This window comes from Cetorhinus maximus, chromosome 27 (genome assembly GCF_964194155.1).
Source record: "Cetorhinus maximus chromosome 27, sCetMax3.hap1.1, whole genome shotgun sequence".
NCBI lineage: Eukaryota > Metazoa > Chordata > Chondrichthyes > Lamniformes > Cetorhinidae > Cetorhinus > Cetorhinus maximus.
In genome coordinates, this window is record NC_135905.1 from 28887665 (window position 1) to 28914126 (window position 26462).

A 26462-nucleotide genomic window follows, 5' to 3' on the forward strand; every position below is an offset into this window, starting at 1 on the left:
CAAATGGCTTTGTAGTTAATTTTTAATTTGACTCCTGTTAGACTCTCCCCAGGATGGAAGCGGCAGTTCCTGCGGAGGGGACCGGGGGCTGGTGCTGGCTGTCAGCCTCCTGGTCTCTCTACCTGCTCTGCTCCGGCTTCTCCGAGTTCTTCAGCGGCGTCTTCATCAACCAGTACCGCTTCAACTTCCCTGCTTTCATCGCCCTGTGCCAGGTCAGGACAGCCCCAGCGCCGCTTCCGCAGCCTTGGGAGTTGTAGTTTTACCCATTGTACCTGAATCCATCGTCAGGGCTGCGATTCCGCACTTACCATCAACCAAACTGGTACTTTAGGGATTGACTCCCCCCCCAGCTTGTCCTTCTATAGAGAATCGTAGACCGATACAGCACAGAAGGAGGCCATTCTGCCCATCATACCTGTGCAGGCTATTCAATGCATCTCATTCCTCTGCTCTTTCCCCGGAGTCCTGTATTATTTTTTCCCCCCACCCTCTTCAAGTCTTTACAATGGGGCTTCTTTTTGCCTTGAATCACTGGTTGGTGGTGATGGAATAAGTCAAGCTCTGTTTTTATGATAAAAGATAAAAGAAGAAGAGTCATACGGACTCGAAACGTTAACTCTGTTTTTCTCTCCACAGATGCAGTCAGACCTGCTGAGTCTTTCCAGCATTTTCTGTTTTTTTTTATTATAATGGCTTGTCGAATTTTTACACGTTTTACTGGGGTCACAGATATTTTTGCTTTGTTGCCTTTTGGAGTCAGGGATGAATTTCCCTGCATGTGCTCATTTTTTTGTTTTGGCTTTCAGCATTACTAGTAGCTTTCTTTTTATTCATTGATGTGATGTGGTTGGTTGGTGGCATGGTCAGCAGCTATCGCCCCATGACCCTAACTCCCGCCTTCTTGAACTGCTGGAGTTCATCTGCTGCAGGTACTCTGGGGATCAGTGGTGCTTGAGGTTGCTCTCTCCAGTGTACAGGATGGGCAGTGATGGGTCTGCCGGCCTTTGTTCACCTGGTTAATGTTTGTATGTCAGTTCTTTAAGTATTGCTGTATAGTGCTGTGAATGAACCACCAACTCTCACTTACTTCCAACGATCAGCAATTTTGCATGTCCAAAAAGAATCTAAATGATATCTTGTACTGTAAAAATAATTACATTTGAATTCAGAGGATTCGTGGCACTTTGGCAGGCACCAGTACAAACATGGCAAAAGTTTTGATGAGTTGCTCAGCTGCTAACACATTTGGCTATAGCATTGTGATTTGAGCTCCACTCTAGGAATTAGGGTTTCACAAAGAGTGCAAACTCTCCAGTGCAGTATTGAGTTACATTAGCAAGAGTTCAAACAAGTTTCTGAATGCCTATCTGAAGAGCAGGTAGCCTCCTAGTCTTCTGGCCCACATTCCTCCCTCAACCAGGGCTAAGAAAAGCAGATTAGTGGGTGATTCATCTCATTGTTATTTGTGGGATCTTGCTCTGCACAAAACAGCTGCTTAATGTACTTCACAGTTATTGCATTTTGAAGTCATTTATTGCATACAAAATCCTTTGAGACATCTTGGGAGGCATGCAAAGAGTATATAAGTACAAGTTCTGCTGTATGATATTATTTCACAGTGTTATCCTTTGCTAGGCTCTGCTGACCATTGTGGTGCTGCAATTATTGAGACAAGCTGGACTGTTGAAGATCCAACCGTATTTACTGGAGAGTGGAGAGATTTTCCTGCTCCCTTCCATTTGCTCCGGTTTTCATTCAGTCCTAACCCTGTGGGCTGTGACCAGCTCCAATTCCATAGTCTTCACATTCATCCAACGGTTTACACCCCTGGCCACCTTGGTATTCTTGGAAACATTTAACTTGAAAAAGAGAACCTCCTTCAGCAATGCTTTTTTGGTGCTGCTGGTCACTTCGTGCTCCATTTTTGCAGGTAAGATGTGATAAAGAATAAACCATGCTACTTCTAGCATTGCTTCTGTACATCACTGCACTTCAAAGTAATTCATTCTATGTTAAACTTTTGTTGTATAAATCTGTATATAAATACAAGTCTGTATTTTCAAACCCTACAGCCTAACCTAATATACATCCTACCTCTACACTGTTTTCTAGACCTATGCCCGTTTGTATTTTTGACCCAGCTGCCATCCCATTTCTCTCTCTGCTCCATCCTCAGTGGCAAAGCTTTTCATCTTTGTGCTGTTGCATGTTGGAATGTCCTTCCATAACACCAACACCTTACTACACCTCTCCCTCAAAGGTCTGTTCACAACATACCTTTTTGATCAAGCCTTCATCACCTTCCCTCAATCATGCTCTGCAGCATCTCAGAACGTTAAAGGCACTATTATAAGCATTGTGAAAAGTGAAGTTAAAAACAGAAAACACTGGTAAATATACATGTCCACCACCATATGCAAAGGAGAAGATAAGTTAACATTTAACTTTTCATGATGGTCTGACATTGACCTCTCTTCCCAAACCTGTAAAAGGATCTGTGACCAAAATGTTAACTTTTCTCTTTACAAATGTCAACCATAATTTGCAGTTATCTTTCTTTTTATCTCTACTTAAAATTGCCCTGAGGCATAAAGCCACCTCTTCCTATTCAATCAATAAAATATTGCCAATCATTAACCAGACAGGTTAGATTCCATTGCTTTTGTTTGTCCAGTTGAAGGCAATACAGGGGAAATATTTTGTCCTTTGTGGCAAGTGCCAAATTTCTCTTTGTACCTCATTCCAGTGATTTAAAAGGATAATGAACCCTTTTTCAGCAAGATGTGTAACAATGAACCACATGTCACTGAAGGGTGATTCACAGCAACATTTTTCTCTCCAAAGATTGTGGAAAATCGATCAATAAATGGTTGTGTATGTATATAGACTATTAAACCTCCTGTTCAAGAGCACTTACCTCCCTTTGATCCAGAAGATTTGTGAAGACCACAAGAAGTCAGTGCCAACATGGTTAAGATTAGTTATTGTTGGTCCCTAAAATTATTTTAATTTATGCGAGAGGTGACTTGAATTCACCAACCGATAAGAGTATGTTGCCAGAGAGATGACTAAGAGCTGTAGGTCTTTGGAATATTGGGAGATTTTGATAATAGCATAATTATGGATGAGGAAGGCCATTTGGCTTATCTTGATTCATCCATCCAGAACGAGCCCCCTCCCCCACCCCATCCCAGCATCCCAGTGAATGATTCCAGGGTTTCGATTTTATCCGAGAGCCCATTCCATGTATTGATTACTCTGTGCATAGAAGAATCTCGTCAGTCCAAAATTTGCCTGTGCACCCTTGTCTATTCATGTAATTTAATCTTATTTTCTTTTTCCATTCTGTTATTTTGGATACCTCCTGGAGGATCACTTCCTTTCAAGGCTAAAAAGCTCAAGTGTCTCCACTTTTTCCTCATAAGTCAAACTTTTGATGCACGTGATCAAAAAGATGGCCCTTTTCTGCACTTCCTTTAGCAAATGTGACCAGAACTAGACACAGTTCTCAAGATGTTGGTAGATTGGAGCACTATGCAGTTTGATCGTGACTTCCACTGGCTGGAATTCCACTGGTCAGCATTTTATTGGTTTTGTTGACTGCTGCCTAAAATTGGTTATACATGATTAGTGGTATATCTAAGAATCTTGGGTTTTTTCAATTTCATTATTAGTTATTTCAACACCGTTCACAAAGTGTGTGTCATCATTTCCCTTCCAATGTGCAGCACTTTACAGTTCCCTTCATTAAATTCATACGACAGAGCACAGCGTATCTCCCAGCTGCAAGCTGCCATTGGCAACTGCTAAAGCCATGTCCTGTTGGGAAGCGGATTTATTTTGAGGAATGTGAAAGGAAAAGTATCCATTGCCACATCTTTATCCTGCTTTCTAAATATGAACTATTCTAATATGTTCCTGTCTAGGGCTTCAGATTTTCAATGATGAAGCTGTTGTGTATGTATATGGACTGTTAAACCTCCTGTTCAAGAGCACTTACCTCCCTTTGATCCAGAAGATTTGTGAAGATCACAAGAAGTCAGTGGTGGATGTCTATTACACCTGCACCATTAATAGCTGTCCACTGCTGTTGGTGTACTGCCTTCTCCATCCAGATACTCCTCAGATCTTCCCTTCAGGCAGCTGGTCCAGTCTGATCTTTTTGGGCTTTTTTTCCTTGGTGTTGCTCCTGGGATCTTTGCTGAATTTTCTGGTTTTCCTGTGCACCTTGCTGAGCTCGGCACTGACAATGAACATGATCGAGGTTGCAAAGACAGACATACTGACACTGAGGAATATTGTTACACATGAATGGACTTTCTCACCCCCGCTTCTCACCAGTCTTCTCATCAGTATCAGTGGAGCAGGCATCTATGTGTACAAAAATTCTAGACAGATAAATACAGGAACAAGGAAAGGTGCAACGGAAATCACCATCTGAAAACTTCTCAGTATATTACAAGTATTGGAATTTAAGTTAATGGATAATTTTCCTCTTTGTGTCACCTGAGGGTGTTGATTTATTGCTGGTTCCATGTCTACAATTCTCCAGTGCTCTGTCCAATTTGCCACACAAAAAATGAACCTCGATATTGATTTGTGGAAAGTTATCCAATTTTAGAAAGGCTTGAATTCATATAGCAGCTTTCACAATCTCAGGACATCCAAAGTGTTTTACAGCTCATGCAATACTTTTTTTTTATTGTATTGCAGAAAACAAGGCAACTAATTTATGCACAGTAAGCTCCCACAATCATGTGATAATGACCAGATATTCAATTTTTAGTAATGTTGATTAATGGATACATTTGGTCAAGAAACCATGGAGAACTCCCCTGCTCTTCCTTGAAACAGTATCATGTGCTCTTGTAGGTCCACCTGAGAGAGCAGATGGTGACTCAGTTTAATATCTCAACGAAAGAAAGCATTTCCAACAGTGAAGCATTACCTCAGTACTGCACTGAAGTCTCAGGCTTGATTTTTGTGCTCAAGTATCTGGAGTGGGACATGAACGCACAACCTCTGACTCAAAGAGGCAAGAGTGCTACCCACTGAGCCACAGCTGACTAAACATCACAGGCTCAATGCACCATTGTCACTCAACGTTCACACGCACATTTTCCGGCAGGGATCACTAGACAGCTATCAGGGATAGTAACTTGCAAATTTTTTCGTAAGATACAAAGACCGATCCCATACTGCCAAGAGCTAAATTAGCTTGAACCTGGGACATTCTTGGCCTGTATGTCTCCTTTAATTCACTGGAACAGGATAAAAAGCCATCGGAGCAACATGTTCTAAATAAGCTCCTGCCATCTCATTTTGTACTTGCAAAATCTAGCACCTTCTCTTTAGTTCAGAAAAGTTAGTGACTTTGTCCTTTTCCAGATATTTTTGAGCTGTGCTGAACCCAGCCTTTGTACTTTAAATGCAAATTGTTGTCCTTTATTGTTGCACAGGGTAGTTGTTAAAAATGTTTTTTTCATTATAATAAACTCATCTGTTGCAGGAGTACCGTCGGTGTTTTTTTGTTCTGACTCCTACCTCTTACAATGTTTTCCCCTCCAGATTTCAGAGTATAATTTAACAGACACTGACCGCCCTCCAGCACTTTATGGAAGTGACCATCCTCCACGCCAGAGTCTAAACAGTCAGATTCAGCAGGTTATTTACCCGTACTTTGCAACCCATCCAATTCTGACCAACCTACAATAAGGAGCAAGAATCTCGGTTAGTTTTGCTCCTCCCTAGCCCAGCGAGGTGCAGATTTTTTAAGAGTCTTTATAACCTTTACTGCTGTCGACCTGTGCAGATTTTCTTGCACACTTCAGTCTGATTAAAGGTTTTTTTATAAATACTGAACCTGTACACAGTAATTTGAACGTGGCAAAGATGTTGCAAGATCAAGGGGTTTAAAAAGAGAATTCCAGAGCGTGGAGATGTGATAACTGAAGGTTTTGGAACTGATGGCAGAATGATAGCGGCAGGATGTGGATATGACAGAACAGCAAGCAGGTCAGACTAAGTGTCAAACTGAGACTTCTCAGATGAGATCAGTGTAGCTCAACAGCACTGGATGTATTTACCCGATTAAACATTAGGGGGTCTGCATAGATTCTTATTGCAAATAAAGTGATGAAACATTATGTAACACAAATTGGTCTTTTGAGGGCAGCCCTTCACTTTGCTTTCTAAGTTATCATTGAATCGGCTTCCAGTGTATTCCTGATCATAACTTGCTGTGTAAATAAAAATCAATCTCATCTTGCCTGGGTTTTTTGGCCGATTACCTTAAATCCGTATCCTCTGATTACCAGCCCTCCTGCCACTAGAAACAGTTTGCCCTTATTTACTCTATCAAAACACTTCATGATTTTAAACACCTCTATTAAATTTCCTTTCACCATCGCTTCTTGAAGAACAATTCCACATTCTCTAGTCTCTCCCCGCAATTAAATAATAGCAATCGTCTATGCCCCAAAGGATCACAGAACTGCATCTCTCTACTGCTCCGCCCGGTACACTGGAGCTTGAGTACACTGCTGCCATGCTATCCTCATACCTCACAACCAGAGAAATTACTGAGAATAGTTGTGCAGCTTTGTGGTGTCACAGACATCCTATAGAAGTGTAAACCACAAACTGCTGAATGAGAAATAAAAATGTTACTGACTCAGCACACCACATGTTTCTCAAAGGCAATTTGGGATGGGCAATAAATGCTGGCCTAGTCCACATCCAATGAACGAATAAAAAAAAGGATGCATATAAAACTGCAAACTGCCACAGCAACTCAGGGTTCCTTGGGGGGAGGGGCTGGTTGGCTCAGTTGGCTGGACGGCTGGTGTGAATCAGATTTGTGCCAACAGCATGGGGTTTGATCTCTGTTCCGGCTGGGGTGGATTCGGAAACTGTCTCCTTGCCCTGCCCATGGTGGAGGTCACGGTGCTGTGGGTCTGGCCCGCCTTCGGGCAGACAGCTGAAGATGACGACGACGACTGAGGTGATAGTGCATTGCTTTATAGAGAAGATGGTAAATTCAAACTCTTGTCTATTTGTTCAGATGAATCCAAATCTGCCTCCAACCAAAATCACCAAGAACAAGCTGACCAGTCATTTGCCTCATGGTTTTTTATGGGATCTTGCAGCACTCAAATTGGCTGCTGCATTTACTTGCATATCGACTACACTTCAAAAGCAAGTAATTGTTTATGAAAGGCTATGAGACGTTTGGAGAGTGAGATAATAGCTCTGTTCCTAACTACATGATTTGTCAAGTTCTCTTAAAGTTCCCATCTGGTTCATGAATGTCCTTTAGGGAAGGAAATCTGCCAACCTTACCTGGTCTGGCCTCCATGTAACTCCTAACCCACCGCAATGTGGCTGACTCTTAACTGCCCTCTGAAATGGCCTAGCAAGCCACTCGGTTCAAGGGCAATTAGGGGTGGGAAACGAACACTGGTCTCGCCAGCAACACCCATATCTCCATGTAAGAAGTTAAACAATTCTGATAATTGCATTTATTTACAATGACAAAAATAGTTTCTGCAAGATTTCATGGAAAATTTTAAAATATAAAAAGATGCATTCTCTCTCAGATTCTAATCCTAAACAATAGTTTGCTTTCAAAGTATTTGAGTTTTCCAGTTTATTTACAGCACAGCCAGCCTTAAAGGCTACTTGACTTCAGTGATGGCACATTAATCATGGTGAAACTGTAGATCTTGGAGCAGTGATAAGAATTACTTGTCATAAGTGGTCACGTTGTAGAGGTAGCACAGCAGTCTTTATTTGTCCTGGTTATCTGGGAGTCGTATCCCCATGCTTTGCAGGATGTTAGAGGCAGGCCCAGCTAGGCCGGCTTGTGAGCTGTACGACTCTAATAGGTTCTCCACCAGATTCAAGTCCACATCCACAGGCAGAATCTTCAAATTCCCTTCAGAGTCAGTCTCCAATTCACCCTCTGCTTCTTCAGATACATCAGGTCTGTCCGAGCCAACCTGTGAGGGCATCAAACAGAAAACTGCATTTTGTGGCACAGGAAAAGTACGACACATCACCGCGTAGGCCTAAGAAAACACGTGCTTTGAGTCTAGTGGTGTATTCATACTGAGCTTGTAGCAACAGTATTAATTACACCGGTACAGCACCTTATTATTACAGTCTGATTCCATCCTAACCAGAAGAGAACTCTGCATGTCTGCGCTAATAGGGATTATGTCTGCACTCTCCCATTTAGACAAATTCTGAGTAGACTCATCTATAATGATGAGCCTACTCACCAAGGGATCATTTAAGGATTTTTAAGATTTGGAGTTGTACTCCATGCAATGTTAAACCTAAAGGAATTGAGACCAGCTCCCTCAAGAAAGGATGGGAGGGGTCTTCAACCCTATCTCTCGAGTCAGGTTAGAACCACACACCAGAATTATACTGCACATTTAGCATCAGCAAGCAGATGGTGGCCCTCTGGGAAGAAATAAATTTAGTGAGCTGGAAGAAAAATTATATAGTAAGAAGGGGCAAGGGTTCAATTAGGAAAAGGTTGGGAGTGAGCTGGGACTGGGACGAGTTTAGAGGCAGTAATGTAGATGATCTCTATTTTGCTTATGATACCATCAGCTCCTTGCATTTAGTATCAGCTTAAGTGAGGTTGGGGTGAAAAATCACAGAACACGATCATTTGTGAAGAGGAATTTGGGGTTGTTCCTACTCTTCACAATGGGGATTTGGTTATGGAAAGGGTGCTGGGTAGGTGGTGTTGTAGAACTCGAGGTGGTCAAGTCAAGTATATTCCTTCTTATGGCCAAACACTTAGGGGCAGTTGAATGGGGGAGTCCTCAAAGTTGGAAATACATGTCACTTCTTGTGGACAATAATGGGCAAATCCAATATTCTGGTGTCCCACAAATTCTCTTAAGCTCTTAAACAGACAGTTCATAGTGCTATTTGTAAACCTGTGTACTTAAACTTATATTTTAATACCACTCCTAACACAAGGCAAGGTGTTTTGCAGTACCTTAATAGGGAACGTGGACAATGAGTAGAAAAGGGAAAGGGAGAGGTTTAGAAATTCAGACTGGAAGCAAAGCTGATGACAAAGTTAGGAGGCTTTTGAAAGTTGAGAGTGAGGTGATAAGTCAAAAGGCTTTGGGCGAAGACCTCCAGACAGCATGGCACTAATGATGGAGTGGAGGTGTCCGGACACCACTGCTGTCCAAGGAGAGTAGGGGACAAATGGAGTCAAAGATCTAATTGTCCAGTACAAGTTATAATTCAATTTACTATTTGAGATCAGAAAAGGGGACAGAATGACTTTTGGGGTCTACTTGATACTTGGACCGCCATTAGGCAGGGCCGATAAGGCTGTTAAAAATGACAGGGAGCAAGGCGGTACCAATCTAGTCTTGGTGGAATGCTGTGAAAATATTGTTTTCCTGTTGCAGGAATTTAAATATGAATAGATTGTCTTTTGCCCGGCTAACATACCTTATCAGTGATTTTAGTAAAGCTTTTGCCAATATTTGTGCTTGCCAGCTCCTGGTCCATCTGCTCCATGTAGTCTCGGATATTCTCAAGAGTCTCTGCAGCTGACATATCCTCCTCTAGTTTACCCCCTTTATTGTCAGACTCTGCATCGCTGTCCAATAAATCATAATCCTCTTCCTCATCAACATCATCCGAATCAAGCTCATCTGATTCTACCCCTGTAGTCAAGGCCACGGAAAAAGCAATTAAAAAAACAACATGCATTAATATGGCACTTTTCACAACCACCGGACATCTCAAAGCGCTTTACAGCCAATTAAGTACATTTTTTTGAAGTGTAGTCACTGTTGTAATGTAGAAAACGCAGCAGCCAATGTGCACACACATAAACAGCGTGATAATGACCAGACAATGTTTCAATGACAAAAACAGAATTACCTGGAAAAACTCAGCAGGTCTGGCAGCATCGGTGGAGAAGAAATCAGTTAACGTTGCGAGTCTTCACGACCCTTCAGCAGTTCTGCCGAAGGGTCGTGAAGACTCGAAACGTTAACTGATTTCTTCTCCACCGATGCTGCCAGACCTGCTGAGTTTTTCCAGGTAATTCTGTTTTTGTTTTGGATTTCCAGCATCCGCAGTAGCTTTTAGCTTTTTGTTTTTATCTCTATGTTTCAATGATGTTGATTGCGGGATAAATATTGATCAGGGCACTGAGGATAACTCTCCTGTCCTTCTTCGAAATAGTGCCATGGGATCTTTTTTTTACATCCACACGAGCAGGCAGGTGAGGCCTCTCTGTTTAATGTCTCACCCAAAACACATCACCTTTGACAATGCAGCACTATCTCCATACTGCATTGGAGCATCAGCCTTGATTTTTGTGCTCAAGCCAGGAGTAGCACTTGAACCCAGAACTTTGTCATTCAGGAGGGGAGAATGCTAACAACTGAACCATGGATGACACCATTGCCACCATGGCTGACAATGCAGGAGAATGATCTCAGGTATGAAGAAAGATTACATAAAAAATGGAAAGGTCAATTAGTATGCGGAAATGTAGGTTAACATTTCAGTTTTGATGATGGGTCTGCACCTGAAACATTAACCTGTCTTTTCTCATTACAGACATGACATTCACTTGAATGGTTAGATGTGGCCTCACACGTCTAGTATGAAGATGACACTTCCCATGCTGCATATTCCTACCTAGGATCCTTTCCAAAGCACTGGTGAAAGAGTTCACATCAAATTGGATTTGGCTGGCGGCTGAAGATCTGAAATTGAGAAAAAAAATCACAATCACAAATGGTATCACAGCAGCAAAAACTTTATAATGCATTGTAAATGGACTCCATTTGCAATATTGCTTTAGTAACTATTTTCAAAGAACAGTACAACAAACTTAATGTTTACTCAGTAAGATTGGGCATCTGAAGCTGGAGACAGCCTTCCATTTATCGGCCACCTAACAGCTTAGTATATACTAATCCCTTTGGCTTTGCAAGTGGGAGTCGGGCCAAGTGTGATCTCCATGTGAAGTTGGGATTAGACAGCAGAGATAATTGGACCAGATCATGTGTAGATGTAATTCAGTCTCCAAGTTAAAGTCACTTGATCTATTCTTATCTTTATATAATACTTGCTGATTTTATAGGTAAATAGTTAATTTAACAGGAATTAGGAAAGGAGTGGGGTCACAACTTGAGGTCCCAGATATCACCTGGAAAGGATGGAAGAATGGGAGCTGGGACACTTGGGATAGGTCTCAGATGGAGGAAGTGGAATCGGAGAACTCAAGTGAGCGTGGGAGGGAAGAAACAGAAGGTGCTGCACTTTGGAAAGGCATGAGGGAAAAAAGTCTGGGTGCGAGCAGTGTCAGCTGAATAGACAAATTGCTGGAACAGAGGGTTAACTTGGTTGGGGATAGTGGGGATGGGGGGTTTGCAGTGAGAAAGGGGAACCATCATAGCAGCTAAAAATTGATCAAATTTTTCCCAAAAGGTTTGTGCTGTTTTGTGGTTAGCCTGGGCCAAGACTAGACACATGATTGGCCCGTGTGTTATGTAGTCAGCACAGATCCAACATTCATCTATATAAAATCACAGACCAACGTTACAGTTCACTGTAGTCTATGCCAAGATTTAAAACAATATATAATTAATAATTAGGCTTCATACCGTGGTATCTCTGCACCTTCATGTGAGGACACCTTTGAGACAAAAGCTTTCATACTCTTGGTGACGTCATGCAGATCATAATCCAATTCCTCCTCCTGTCTGGCAGAATTCAACAGTTTCCTTCCTGAGGCCTCCTCCAGCATCTGATCCAGCTCCTCTGGTGAAATATCCAACCAGCTGTCATCTAGGCAGGCGAAGGAATCAAAAAAGTGAGATGGAGACACGCGGGAGCCGTCTGACCAGAAAGAAGGTGGTCACATGTGATGTTCATACAAATGCTCCCATTAATAACGGGAAGGGTAAAAAAGCTTTGTGAAGCAACATCTCATTCCAGGGCAGGAGGTGTTTTCCATGAGCATTTCCACCCCAACCTTGTTAATGAGAGAAGGTAGGACAGAGCAGGCTGAGCCTGGAGGAGTGAGAGAACACAGGTGTCCTTGGCAATTGAAGTCATGTCAGGGCATCGGAAAGATAACAGCGAAACAAGGCCCCATTTCAGATTTCCAGCATCCACAGTATTTAGCTTTTGTCCTGGACCACATCCCTCTAATTAAGGAACTTCACTGCAGTGAGCATTTAATTTCATTCCCACACATATTGTCTTACCAGGTCTGGCCACAAACCAGCTACAATATGTATACAAATGAGAAAAGGCCATTTAGCCTATCCTGACCTATCTATCAAGAAATACTGAGTTATTCCCATCATAATCTCCATCTTTTTAATTCATTCCAGGGTTTCTTCCTTCACTAAAATATCCCTTGACAATATCATATATTGGTAGAATTTCCTGACAACAGTTCTATATTTGTCTTTTGCCAGTTTGAACCTGAAATGAGCTCCTTGTCCTAATGGTAGTATAATTTGAAGCAATGTTTTAGATTTACCTTTCCTTTGCTGATTGCTATCTTGTACACCTCTATAAAGCCTTTTTCTAGCTACCGTATTTCCGGTTTCACTATCCTTTGTCATAACTCCTAAGGGCCAAACCCTGGAGTTTTAATGTCTACTTTGTGTCTCAACTACTGAAGCTGTGGTTTGACTGCAACCTTAAATCATTCCTTTGGCTTACATAGCATAATCAGACTGTGGCCTATGATGTGAACCTCTCAGGTAATGTTACTCAAATGTACCCACCATCCTCGGGAGGTAGACTGTCTCCTTCTTTCTGTAGTTCTTCCACACTGTAGGACAGAGTTTGCAAAAGCTGCAGGACCTGTTCCCCTGGACTTAAGACAGATGAACTGAGGAGACCAGAAAGAGCAAGTATGACTTTTAAAAACAAAACTAAAGTTAAATTATTTATGAGCAAGTAAGACGTCTGATGTGATGCCGTTAAAATGCATAAAAATTAGAAATGTTTTATCACTTGGGGCTATAACCAAAAAGTTGGTGTAAATAATTTAGAATTTGTTTAAGTGGGAATAATATTACATGTTTCCAGTGTGCTGGCATTTAGGAATAAAATTAATACTCCATCCAGTCACAAATAAAATATTTATATTTGCAATTCACGATTACTATATATTAGCACAGCGTTTTTTAAACTTTCCTGTGAGGGGGTCACTTGCCCATAATGGCACAATTCCAGGGACCCCTGCAATACAGGCACACTCCCAGGGATCCTCTGTCTTAAGTTCTGAAAGACAGTGTTTGTTCCCAAAGACAAGTAGTGATGCTGTTCCATCAAATGCTTTTTTTTTTTGCGTGTATTAACATACAGCAGCAGAGTTAGTGTGTTAGCAACAGATCCTATTAGTGTCTGGAGACTCCCTGTTTCAATACAGTCAAAAAGAACACCTAATGAAAAATGTGCTTTGGTAAATCCATAATTTACTAAGTGGAGAAGATATGATGTTATATTGGGATACTCACTGTCTTAAATGATAGAACATATACTTCGCTTTTGCTCATTTAAAAAAATTAATTTACGGGACGTGGTGTCGCTGGCTGGGCCAGCATTTATTGCCCAACCCTAATTGCTCTGGAGAAGGTGGTGGTCAGCCGCCTTCTTGAACCATTGAAGGTCATGTGGTATGCCCACAGTGCTGTTAGGGAGAGAGTTCCAGGAGTTTGACCCAGCAACAGTGAATGAACGGTGATATAGTTCCAAGTCAGGATGGTGTGTGGCTTGAAGGGAAATTTGCAGCTGGTGGTATTCCACGCATCTGCTGCCCTTGTCCTTTTAGGTGGTGGAGGTTGTGGGCTTGGGAGGTGCTTTTGAAGAAGCTTTGGTAAGTTACTGCAGTGCATCTTGTAGATGGTACATACAGCTGCCACTGTGCATCGGTGGTGGAGGGAGTGAATGTTTAAGGTTGTGGATGCGGTGCCAATCATGTGCGTTACTTTGTCCTGGATGGTGTTGAGCTTCTTGAGTGTTGATGGAGCTGCACTCATTCAGGCAAGTGAGAAGTATTCCATCACACTTTTGACTCGTGCCTTGTAGATGGCGGACAGGCTTTAGGGAGTCAGGAGATGAGTTACTCTCCGCAGAATTCCCAGCCTCTGACCTGCTCTTGTCGCCACAGTATTTATATGGTTGGTCCAGTTCAGTTTCTGTTCAACAGTAACTCCAGGATGTTGATAGTGGGGGATTCAGTAATGGTAATACCATTGAATGTCAGGGGTGGGGAGGTGGTTAGATTTTCTCTTGTTGGAGGTGGTCATTGCCTGGCACTCGTGTGATGCAAATGTTACTTGCCTCTTATCAGCTCAAGCCTGAATATAGGTTTTGCTGCATATGGACATGGAGTGTTTCGTGTCTGAGGAGACGTGAATACTGTTGGACATTGTGCAATCATGATTAAACCTAAGTTTGAATTCGCAGCCTGAAATTGATATATGATGCCCTATGAAGGTGGGGCAGAGATATTAGGAAAGTAGGAGCATACGATAGACCAATGCTCAAGGTGTTAGTTTGAGTTGGGGTATCATGCATGTCTAACATGGATCAGCACTAAAATTAGCCTTAAAATCCCTCTTTGACCTTCCAGTACCCTCTCACTGCAATCTTTTCCAGCATCTATCCTCCTGCGCACTTTGACCTACTGTGTGCCCCTCCCTTCCCAGCATCTATCCTCCTGCAAACTTTGATCTACTGTCTGCCCCCCCACTTCCTGATATCATCTCTGTCGGTACCTACAAAGCCTTGCTCAAAACCAACCTGTTAGACTAAGCCTAAGGTCACCTCTCGAAAGACCTATTTCCCACTTCCTGCTCAGTCATCTCTTAATTCCCTTGAAAAGCATCTCAAGTTGTTTTCATTATATGAAAGGTAGTATACAAATGTTTCTGTAATTATATGTCAGCTTTCAATCAATGTTGAAATCCTTCAGGGCTTTTCTGTAGTAAACACAACTGGGTGAGACTTGCCAGCAAACAATCAAATCACAAATAGCAAAAGAACAAAGCAATTCATAATTCTGCATCAAATTTAATCATTTCTTTACAGATGCCTTGTTTGGTAATTAATCACAAGAATTTACTTAAATCACAGCCAAGTCAGCAACTTTGGTCATTTTTTCCCTTTATTCTTTTATGGGATGTGGGCATCACTGGCAAGGCCAGCATTTTTTGCCCGTTCCTTATTGCCCTTGAATTGAGTGGCTTGCTAGGCCATTTCAGAGGGCAGTTAAGGGTCAATCACATTGCTGTGGCTCTGGAGTTACATGTTGGTCAGCCCAGGTAGGAGGGAAGATTTCCTTCCCTAAAGGCATTAGTGAACCAGACAGGCTTTTACGACAATCAATTACACTTTTGTGGTTACTATTACCAGGACTAGCTTTCAATTCCGGATTTTATGAATTGAATTTTAAATGCCAGCAGCTGCCACGCTGGGGTTTGAACCAGTGTTTACCTGGTTCTCTGGATTACTAGTCCAGTTACGTTACCACTACACCCCTGCACATGCATTGTCAGTTTGTTGTAGATGTCACTTCCACCTGTTTGTAAAACACTGGCAGTGTAAAGAAACAACTCTGACATGGTGGGTAACTGTACACCTTCAAAATGGGGGAGGTTTCCACAGGTGGCCCTGTCTGTAATTCCAATGGAGAGTATGAAGATTTTTGGCAATTGTCACAGGAAACAGCTCAATTGCTCCCGCTGTTCAAGTGTACAGCAAGACTGTTATTCAAATGTCTGGCTTCACTCCAACAAGGAAGATGCTGTCACCAGATAGTGAGCCATATACAAAAGCAGTAAAACAATTGTGTGTGCAAACACAACAGCTTAGAAACTCCACTCTAGATGGGTGAGAAGCAGTTAATATAAATAAACAAAGAAGCTTACTCATGAATATGCAATGCACTGGTCTTGAGTTTATCCTCTACATCAGAACAACCGCATACTCAGAAAGAGCTCCTTGGTCTGCAGCATTGAGTGAGTAGTTTAAGTTCATTAATGTTAACGTAAGCACGCAGAGCACATTATCTTGTACTGTACCTTTTAGGTCTGGAAACAGAATGTTGGAAGTAAATCTCTGCTGATTGGAGCAATTCTCTGTATTGTGCAGAACCCTCCAGTTCTCCCTGTCAGACACAAAAACACAACCTGTTCGGATCAAGCTGCTATGTGTAATAAAACCAGCCATTTCAAAGTTAATGCACTGCCTGACTTGTGGGAGGGTTCAATTTATTATCTTTCTGCTTTCTTTCTGATTTAACATTGCTCTCCAGCTAGGGCAGTGAGGCCTGTTCTGCTGGCTTCCAGATTTTTTTCTGAGAAGTTTCATTCAGTTGTGTTTACTGCCCAAGCTGTCTCAGTAGAAAAACTTTGAAGGTTACAAATGGGCTTTAACCGTATTTTATAATTTTAACATATTTAAGAATCTATCGTTGAGTGAAAACCTTCAAAGACACTGTTACTAAGGAATCATGGAGGCCGCTGGGACATGCGAACATCATAGCTCAAGTTAGGTTCAGGGGATTTCACATTCAGAAACTGCTTATGGAAGGAGCACGTAGGAACAGGAGTAGGTCATCTGGTCCCTCAAGCACGTCCTGCCATTCAATGGGTGAGCTGTACCTCAGCTGCGCATAGCCACCTTTTCCCCATATACCTTGATACATGTATCCAACAAAATCTATTGTATTGATTAGGGAATACCTGCTGGTGTCACTGGGTGACAACGGGAATAAGTACAGAATCTACAGCTTGGGTAGATCAATTCAATAATTTGTCATTTACACATTTCTGTATGGCTTTGCTCCAGCTGATCTCTGTAACCTCCTTCACTCCTCCAGCTTTCCACCCAAGTCCTTGCTCTCCTCTGAATCTGGCCAGGAATAGCAAAGCCTTTAGTCACCTCAGCCTTGCTCCTTGCATCACCCTTCTTCTCCCTCCCTCTGCTACCTGTCCTGCAGCTTTAAAAACTTCTTCAAAACCTACCTGTTCAACCTTGCTTTCAGTCATCTCTAACTCTCCCACTACTACACGCCTTTTATTTCTCCTCTGGGAAGCATCTTGGGGTGTGTTCCATCTACTATAAATGCAAGTTGTTGCTTATGTTTACCGAAACCTGTAGGAGGCCAAATTTATATTTCAGCGCTGAAAACAATATAATACAAAAGGTTCACTAAATGGCATTTGAGCATTTAAGTTGTGCACTGCTATCACCTACTGGTAAGAATCAAAGAGACTGAGATTTTTTTAAGCAATAATGAGAGATTCTTACTTCATACTAATGGTCAAATGCTCTTGCACAGCTGGGTAACTAGACAAGGAATTATTCAGTTTTGCAAGAGCTCTATAGAATTTATATAGCATCGTCAATGTAGAAAAATATGCCCCTAGCTGCTTCACAAAGGTTTTATGAAGAAATAAACAGTAAGCTAAAGAGAAGGATATTAGGGCAGTGACCAAAAGCTTGGTTGAAAATGTGGATTTTAAGAAGGGTTTTAATGGTGGGGAGAGAGGGAGACAGAGAGAGGGAGGTGGTAAGGCGGAGGGGTTTAGGGGAGGGATTCCAGCATAAATGGCCACCAATGGCTGGGGGGGGAAGATGAGGAATGAAAAGTTTTTGAAGGGGTGGGGAAAAAAGAAGGAAGTTGGAGGCCTCAGTGATGTGGGTTTTGGCAGTGGGGGTGGGGTGGTGTACATATACATATAGACAGATAGAGAACAGTGAGGCAAATGAACAAACTTGAACACAGAAGTTCAAAGTTCAAGCAGGGGAGTCAATGAGGATCTGCAAGGATAGGGGTAATGGACATGTGAAGTTTATGGAGCGTGAAGGATGAGAGGCTGGCCAGGAATGTACTGGAATGGTTGAGTCTGGAGGTGATAAAGTTATGGATGAGTTTTAGAAGCAGGTATGGAGACAGGTGATAAAAGTGAGATAAATGAAGGCGGTCTCTGTGATGGACAGGACATGGATCAGAAAACCTGCTCAGGACTGAATAGAGCCTTGAGATTATGAACGATCTGGCTCAGCTTAGACAGTGGCCGAGGAAAGGAATTGAATCAGTGGCAAGGGAATGATGTTTGCAGTTGGTATAGCTTTAATCTTGCCAATGTTCAGCTGGAGGAAATTATTGCTCAATGGAAATTATACTGTCAGACTAGCAGTCCGACGACACAGAGGCAATGGAGGGGTCGACAGGGCTGGTGGAGAGATGGAGCTGGGTGTCATCAGCATATATGAGGAAGCTGACTCCATCTCCAGTGACTCCCACTCTTGGAAGCAGATGATGTCGCCAAGAGGTAGCCTGCAGATGAGGAAGAGAAGGTCCAAGGATAGATTCTCTGGGGACTCCAGAGGTAATAACAATACAAAAAAATCAGATCAGGAGTATGCCATACGGCCCCTCGAATGTACTTGTCATTTATTAACAGCGTGATTGTCCTTCTACATGAACTCAACTTTCTCACCCTATCCACATACCCCTTGATTCCCATAGTGTCCAAAAATCTATCAATCTCAGATTTGAATATTGTCATCAACTGAGATCTCTGGGGTAAAGAATTTCAAAAATTAACAAGCCTCTGAGCGAAGAAATTTCTCCTTAGCACAGTCCCAAGTGGCTGATCTCTTTTCCTGAGTCTATAACGCCTAATTCTAGATTGTCCAGCTAGAGGAAACAGCGTCCCTACATCTGATGAAGGGTCATACGGACTCAAAATGTCAACTGTATCCCTCTCCGCAGATGCTGTCAGACCTGGTGAGCTTTTCCAGGTATTTTTGTTTTTGTCCCTGCATCTACTCTGTTTGCCTTGGAAGGGCTTTATATGTTTCAACCAGATCACCGTTTTTCCTAAATGTTGGATGCGGTAGTTTGATGTAACAAGTGGTGCATGTTTTACTCAAGGCATCACAGGTTGTCAGGCTTCACATGGTGTATGAAATAAGAATCACATGACAGGAGGGCTATTCTGTAGAAGTGGTATTCTCAAATGTGACCTCCAGGCCAGTTTAACTTGATTAGATACAGATTGTCGCTTTAATTCAGTACTAATGTGTCTGTGTTCACATCTGAGCAGAATAAAGGCGTTTATCCTGCTACGCCACCTAGAGTGTGTGTGATCTGTCATTGGCCATCAAAAGTAAAAAATATTTCATCCCCACGACGGACATCCCTTCTTTTGACGTAATTCTTTACCTACTTCTGAAATTTTACAAAAAAAACTTAATAAGAATTATTGTGCAAATTATTCTACATTCAACCAGAAGTTAAATATGCAGCTCCTTCTCTGACAGGATGGCTCTATGTTTAAATACAGGTAGAACAAAAGAAAGGCTTGCATACATGTATCACCTTTCGCAATGTCCCCAAGTGCTTTACAGCCAATTAAGTAGTTTTTTTTAAGTGTAATCACTGTTATGATGTTAGGCTCAAGAAAATACCTTGGCCCCTTGTTACACTTTTCTTAAGCCAACTGTTATTTCTGCACAACACAATTTATTCATTTCACCTGCCTGTTTGTTCAACAAAAGAAAACCGTTGCAGATCTGGGGGCAACAAAATACAGGGGCACAAGTGCAGAGGTGGGGGAGGGTAGCTGAGTTAATCTCATAAACCCTTAAAAGCCCGTGAAATGATAGTAAAACTCTGACCCAAGATTAACTGCAACTTACCCCAACAAGCTGAGGTATAACTCTCCAGCAATGCCATTACTGAAGAAACACTATTGTGACTGATGACAGCTCTAGATCTTACCCTGAAATAATTGTTCTTCTTTAGACTGTTTATGAAGCCTTCCCAGAGTGGGTCACTGGAAGTGCTGCCTCCCGTCTTGGAACTTGGCAAGGGCTGCGAACACTTGGAACAAAGGATCTCAAAGCCATGGGCCTAGAAGATGAAAGATAGAAAATGGGTGTGATATAAATGTGAAAACAGGTTTAATGGTATAATTAAGGATTCAAAAACCCTATGGCATAAAGAAAAAAAAATAAAACAGTGCAGTAAACAAACCATCTTCAAAAGTCAGTTGGCCACCCTAACTGGTCAGGTAGGGCATAATTTGAGAGTTGGGTAGGAGGTTTGAACTCAATTGTCTCCTCTTCCATCTCACAGACTTCTAGTACTTCGAGCGTAGATGATGCTGGAGAGCTAATTAGCCAAATAGTAGTGGCAGATGAAGAGAAGATTAAAATTAAAAAAACATTAGAAAAAGCATGTTTAATTTCAATGTTTTTAATTCGGGGACTACAGATACTAGTTGGAGAATCTGATATTTGAGCATTCTCTGGCACGTTCTTTTAAAAAATACCATTTAAATGAGTTTTGGATTAATGTGAAGCACAAATCCTGTGAAAGGGAGGTGGGTAGCTCTTAAAATCTTTAAAAAAGACAAATAATAGAAAACTAAATGGAGACTGAGGAAAATAAAATAGGTACTGATGGATGAGACAAAGTGAAACTGAGGCATAAAGAATCAATTTTTTGAGTGATTATCAAAAACTTCCTTTCAAACTTACCTATTAATGATTCACGGATGTATTCCTCATGGAATTTATAGCACAGCAGGAAGCCACTGGGACATGTACTGGTGCTAGTTCTTAAAAACTGGTTCTCTCCTCTAGTCCCATTTCCCTGCATCTTTTTTTTCTTTCTCTTCAAAAACTAATCTAATTCCATCCACCTAGCAGCACCATAGTGCTGCCACTGCACCACCGAATTGTTACTTAAATGATTCCAGGTATTTTGTCTCCACTATTCTCATTTGTTCAAGGTACTGATCACTCCATGTGAAGAAGCATTCGTGATATTTGTCCTAAGTCTGCCTTTTACTCAAATCCCATGGTCCAGCTGTTGAAATTAACGTTAATATTCCAGACTGATCCCTTTTGTACCCTTAATATCTTGATTATCCATGAAGGTGACCTCTCAGATATTTTCTTTCCAAACTTAAAAGATCACATTTCTCCAGGTTTTCCTCACAACTAAGAGTTCTCAACACTCTGGAACCTTGTGGCTCTCCTCTGTACCAGCTGCAGTATCTGAATATATACCCCCATCTAGATGATTACAACTGAATGCAATATTAAATGTCAGTGCTGACCAGTTTCTCCCCCTGCCCCTTCCCAGGGTATTTCAAACAATAACCAGATTGCTCACCACAGCAAGCCAGTCCGACTGTAATTGTTTTTAAACAGCAGCAGGCATGCAAAGAATCCTAAAACACCCATTTTCCATATTACCTACCAGTTTCATGCCCAGTGCATGCGCTTTGAAATGCTGATCAGATTGTGCTGGTAGTGTATAGCCACTCCGTCTATCTGGCATGAAGTGCTGCTGCTGTAATTGGGCATACAGACATTTTGTAAACGTCACCTAAAATGAAACGCAAAAGGACATTTAACATCCGATTCTCCTTTGGGTAATAATTTCAGAAGTACACATTTATTATGCTTATGTGCAGTGCTTGTAATAAATGAATAATTGCTTCCTATGCGCAACATGCATAAGAAGTGTAAGATATAACTTATAAACCGTACGTTACCTGTCCTACATTACAACAATGACAACCCTTCAAAAGTACTTAATTCGCTGTAAAGCGCTTTTGGCGGTCATGAAAAGTGCTACATAAATGCAAGTCTTTCTTTTTCCTTTGACCCATCACACTATATACACCCATGAACCAAATCTGATGGTGCAATAATTTCTACAGTTTACAGTGAAGGCCCTTACCAGAGTCATTACACGGGTCTTGGGGAGAAAGTGCTTAAAGGGACGGCAAGCACGTAGGTCAATAGGATCGCGCAGGTAGAAGGCCTGGATGGCAGGTGCCAACAGGTCAGGACGATGCTTCAGCACTGCAGCAATACCAGCTGGAACATAGCAGTAAGCGTGATGTTGGTCAGCATGAATCTTTTCCGGGTAACTGCAGAAGATAAAGTAGTACCATTTAAGACTTAAGAAACGAGGGCTGAAAGGGTCAAAGATTTGGGAGGTAATTATAAATTGCATAAGAAAGAACTCTTGTGGAGCTGCATCACATAATGTAAGAGATTCCAATCATCAACAGAAAAAGCACAAGTCCAGAATACCCTTTGTACAGAAGCGGCTCAAAGTTTTCCCAACAGGCTAGTTTGTGGCTGCCTCTGAAAGTGTGCAGTTTTGCCTTTGTAAAATAGAATTTCTACAATTAGCTGTGTTTGCTTTCCTGAAGCTTTTGGTGAGAGAGAGAAAGAATTGCTAAAATGCAATTTATTGTTCTAAGATTTAATTAAGATTCAGAACCAATTTCAGTTACCTTTGAATGCGTCTCCTTAGAGCATTGCGAATGGGTTCTGCTGCCAGGCACTTGTCAGAATGAGTAGTGAGCAAGTTGAGGGCTTGCAGAATGGTGGGATTGCTAGCCGGTAACCAAGAGAGTTCCCCTGGATTCTGAGGGATTGGGATGATGTGCAACTCTCCACGATAGAAAAAAACCTACAAAGCAGCAGAAATAATAAAAGCTACCTTTCCTGCAAAATGCAACATAGGAACAAAATTCTACCAATAGAACTACGAGCTTTGCATCTGACGCACTGCCACAGGACAGAAAAGTAGAGAAATAATTGCAAGGAGCTATGTATCTTGAATGATGCCACTGATCAATTGATTAGATAACACTTCGTTATCAGGGTATGTTTAAATCAGTTAATCAGGGTATGCTTAAAAAATAAGGTACAATCCATCAACTGCAGCAATGCCTCAGGGCAACTGCTATTTTCTTAAAAATATTAATCCAGTATAAAAAAAAATCAAAAACTAACAGGTCTTTACAATTTTCTGGACTTTTATGGAAGTTTCTATACCCGTTGAGGCCTAACATGACTTAAACCACCCTATAAAACTAAATTAACCATTCATCTCATTGTTGTTCACGGAATCTTGATATGTGCAAAATGGCTGCAAGGAATCCCCATATATCAGTCACTGTGCAAGGTGGTTTACAAATTCTAGGCTGGGGAGAGGTGCGCAGGGGAGAAATGCATTTTCAATAACAGAGCCATACTTGTGCTACAGTCATACTGATGTTTTAGAAGTCCCCGAGTGGCACTTTCAACTAGTTAGTTGATGAATTAACTCCCTGCCTACAACAGAAAAATGTCTTCAGTTCATCCAGGGCAGCTATACTGGATTCTCAAAACAGGAAAATGATTTCTCCCATGTGTTTCCCCTGATATCTTAAGAGTTCATAAATATAACAAGTCTAAAAGTAAATGGTACCATTATGTAGAGTTAAATGTGTGTTTTTTAAAAAAAATCTGGCAGTTGGGAGTGGTGGATGAACGATGGCAGGATGGTAATGCATTTGCTTTTTGATAAACTTTTTCCATAAATTAAATGACAATGTTTCTTTTTCTATAGTCCATCTGAAACATGGCGGAGAGGTATACACTCCCTCAGGTCAAAGCCATTTACAAATCTAAAAGCAGAATACAGTGGATGCTGGAAATCTGAAATAAAACATAAAAACTCAGTAGGTTTTGGCAGCATTTGTGGAGAGAGAAACAGAGTTAATGTCTCAGGTCTGCAACCTTTCATCAGAACTGGGAAAAGTTAGAGATGGAATGGATTTTGAGCAAGGGTTGGACAGGACAAGGACAGAAGGTAATGGTCTCCTCTACATTGGGGAGGCCTAACACAGATTGGGTGGCTGCTTTGCGGAACCCCTCCATTCAGTGCATAAGCATTCGGTGCTTTGGAGCTTCTGGTGGCCTGTCATTTTAATTCTCCACCTTGCTCTCACGTTAACATCTCTATCCTCAGTCTGCTGCAATGTTCCAGTGTGGCTCAACACAAGCTTATGGCACAGCACCTCATCTTTTGTTTAGGCCTAGGCCTAAGCTGTGGGTTGTGACCCCCCCAGTGGGGTCACAAGCCAAGATTTTGGGGGCTGTAAGCTCAGAGACAGCAATAGCTGCCATGGAGCTTGAACTGATTTCTGATATCAGCGAGGCCTTTTAAATCGTCACGTATTTTCCCATTGGGCCTGGCCTAACGGACTGCTCTCTGAGGTGCGATTGCTGCTGCAAAAAAAGCTTGCGGAAAGGTAGGTTTCTTTTATAGAAACCCTGCCTTTTCATCAATTCCCCCAACACTCAACTCCTGCTCCCCCACACAACCAATGAAGCCTCCACCGCCAACCCCCACCACTGCTCAACAACTGAAGTTTCCTCCCAACAGCACCGCCCCCCCATCTCAACAGCTGTTGTACCCACTAAGTTTTCACTCTGGGCAGGGGGGGGGTCACATGACATCTGAAGTATTAAAATTTGGTCACACAGGGAAAGGTTTTGGGAAGCATTGGTTTAGACACTTAACAGCCTTCCAGACTCAACACTGAGTTCAAATTTCACACAACAATCTGAGCTCCATTTTTGTTTCCTTTTCTTTGCTTGTTTCATTTTTTTCTCTCTAATCAGCAGCACATCTGCTCGAGAAACTTTTTTGTTTCCTGTCTTGTACCGTTCCCTTTGGCCCTGGAAAACTAGCTCTTCTGTCATTCAACTTCTCCTGACTTAGGACTCTCCTATCATAGATTTTACTTATGTCACCCACCCCCACAACCCCCTGCTCAAAATCTATTTCATCTCTAACTTTTCCCAAATCTGATAAAAGGTCACAGACCTGGAATTTTAACTCTTTCTCTCTCGACAGATGCTGCCACAACCTGCGGAGTTCCTCCAGCATTTTCTGTTTTTATTCAAGGCTCTTCACAAACTTGATTTAAACTTAGTACAAAAAGCTGCATGACTTCAGAACAAATACATGTCAGACAGGATTGCAATGGCTGATACAGGCCATTGCAATTCAGGCCATACAGACTCATTTTAGACTTTATTTCTAATTTAAAACAAGATTGTCCAAAAAGAAGATTGCTTTATGGTACAGAAAGGAGAAGCATTGAGGCTAAACACTCTCCAGGCAGTTTCTATTATCTAAAGAGACAATGACAGTGCTATGTAATTGGTTCCAGTGTCACAGGTCTTGCCGGAGTTGGGGAATTTAGTGTTCTCATTTCTGACTACTATCCAGTAAGGACAGATTAGGCTCAGGAACAGCCACCACATGCACAAATTGCAAAGAATGGCAACTTCAGTGTGGCACTAGATGGTCCAATCTGACTCATCACCTGTACAGGGGAGAAAAGCGGTGAGGAAAAAAGTGCAGGCTTTCTTACCCGGTTTGCACTCGTGTCAGGGTTCAACCATTTGGGTAGGTGCTCAGCAGCCTCAATCAACAAGAAGTCACCATCGTTATCCTCAACACTACGCACAAAAACAAAGATTCAATATAAAATTGAAATACATGTGAAACCTGAATAAATTATATTGTCTCTTCCTCTGGAGCTACTCAGAACGTGTTGGCTTTTTAAAATTTCAATTTTGCAGCAATTACCCCTAAGGGATTCCATACCTTGCCACCAAGTCAGGGAACTCCTTGGTGACCTGCTGAATAAGGTACACGATCAACCATTCATCATCTACATTATCACCGAAGTTTGTGACACCACCGACATGGGCAGGAATATCTCCTAAAAAGAAAAGCTTTGCATTATCATATAAACATAATAAGCCATGGTACAGTAATTGGCTCAGAATACTAGTGGTGTGTACTAAAACCAAAGCATTTAGCGATGGATCACTGTATATAAAATATAGCAAAAAAGAACACAAATGGGAAATGAGAAAACGTCATTCAACACTGACATACAGGTCTGGCTCAGGAGCTCAGCTTCTGTGCATCTCTTCTTTTTCCTACCTCAGACATGTGCCTTCTAAATGAAGTAGAGTTTTCTATCTTTCTTTCTCTCCCCTACTGAAGCCAATGGCTCTTCCTAGGAGGATATGATACCATGGGTAACTGAGCTCCTCCACAATTGAACTTTCTTCACTTGTGAACTTGGATAGAAAATTCTGAAGGAATATTTGACTCTGGATTCATTACAACCAAATCTGATTCTTCCCCCTTCTATAAACCACACTTCAGCACTTCTAACAGTTATGGCTGGCAAAATAAATTGGACACAATTTTTTCCACATCATTAGTCCAGGCACATGGCCACTAATGCTATCCTGCCTGAAACCAACCACCTCACATCTTACACTTTATATAGTATATTTAATGCAAAGTAAAACATCCCAAGGCACTTTACAGAGTAGAGTAAGAAGAATGGGTTGGTAAATGGGGGACAGAGTTTAGGAGCAGTGACTAGGACAAAAAGATAAGTTTTAAGAAGATTGTTAAAGGAAGAGCGAGAAGCAAGGAGGAAATGACATTTAAGGAGGGAGTTCAAGAGTACAACATGAAAGCAACTGACACCTCGGCCAAAAATGGGGGAGTGGAGTGGGGGAGCGGGGGA

At 41.8% G+C, this 26462-nt stretch overlaps 2 protein-coding genes across 4 annotated transcripts in view; one reads left to right on the forward strand and one right to left on the reverse strand.

Annotated features, from left to right (window-relative positions):
• Nucleotides 1-10749, forward strand: LOC144668676 (uncharacterized). 2 transcript variants are annotated; one of them, XM_078530981.1, is made up of 3 exons: nucleotides 1-212; nucleotides 1636-1930; nucleotides 10615-10749. In XM_078530981.1, exons 1-3 carry the CDS (start codon nucleotides 54-56, stop codon nucleotides 10629-10631), a joined length of 471 nt encoding a protein of 156 aa, XP_078387107.1. In that variant the 5' UTR covers nucleotides 1-53; the 3' UTR covers nucleotides 10632-10749. The 2 variants fall into 2 exon arrangements, with proteins under 2 accessions (XP_078387107.1, XP_078387106.1); XM_078530980.1 differs by lacking the exon at nucleotides 10615-10749 and adding an exon at nucleotides 3927-5512.
• The window catches only part of ecd (ecdysoneless homolog (Drosophila)), a 20951-nt gene continuing 1994 nt past the window's right edge, over nucleotides 7506-26462 (reverse strand). The window contains exons 2-13 of one of the 2 annotated variants that reach the window (XM_078530978.1): nucleotides 25517-25634; nucleotides 25281-25368; nucleotides 22362-22540; nucleotides 21797-21989; nucleotides 21311-21439; nucleotides 19823-19954; nucleotides 16110-16195; nucleotides 12804-12910; nucleotides 11667-11850; nucleotides 10696-10763; nucleotides 9490-9707; nucleotides 7506-8000 (exon numbers count right to left, since the gene is read on the reverse strand). In XM_078530978.1, the coding sequence (XP_078387104.1) occupies nucleotides 7788-8000; nucleotides 9490-9707; nucleotides 10696-10763; nucleotides 11667-11850; nucleotides 12804-12910; nucleotides 16110-16195; nucleotides 19823-19954; nucleotides 21311-21439; nucleotides 21797-21989; nucleotides 22362-22540; nucleotides 25281-25368; nucleotides 25517-25634 (1715 nt within the window). In that variant the 3' untranslated portion in view covers nucleotides 7506-7787. The remainder of the gene's footprint in view (nucleotides 8001-9489; nucleotides 9708-10695; nucleotides 10764-11666; nucleotides 11851-12803; nucleotides 12911-16109; nucleotides 16196-19822; nucleotides 19955-21310; nucleotides 21440-21796; nucleotides 21990-22361; nucleotides 22541-25280; nucleotides 25369-25516; nucleotides 25635-26462) is intronic. The other variant, XM_078530979.1, reaches the window with a different exon arrangement.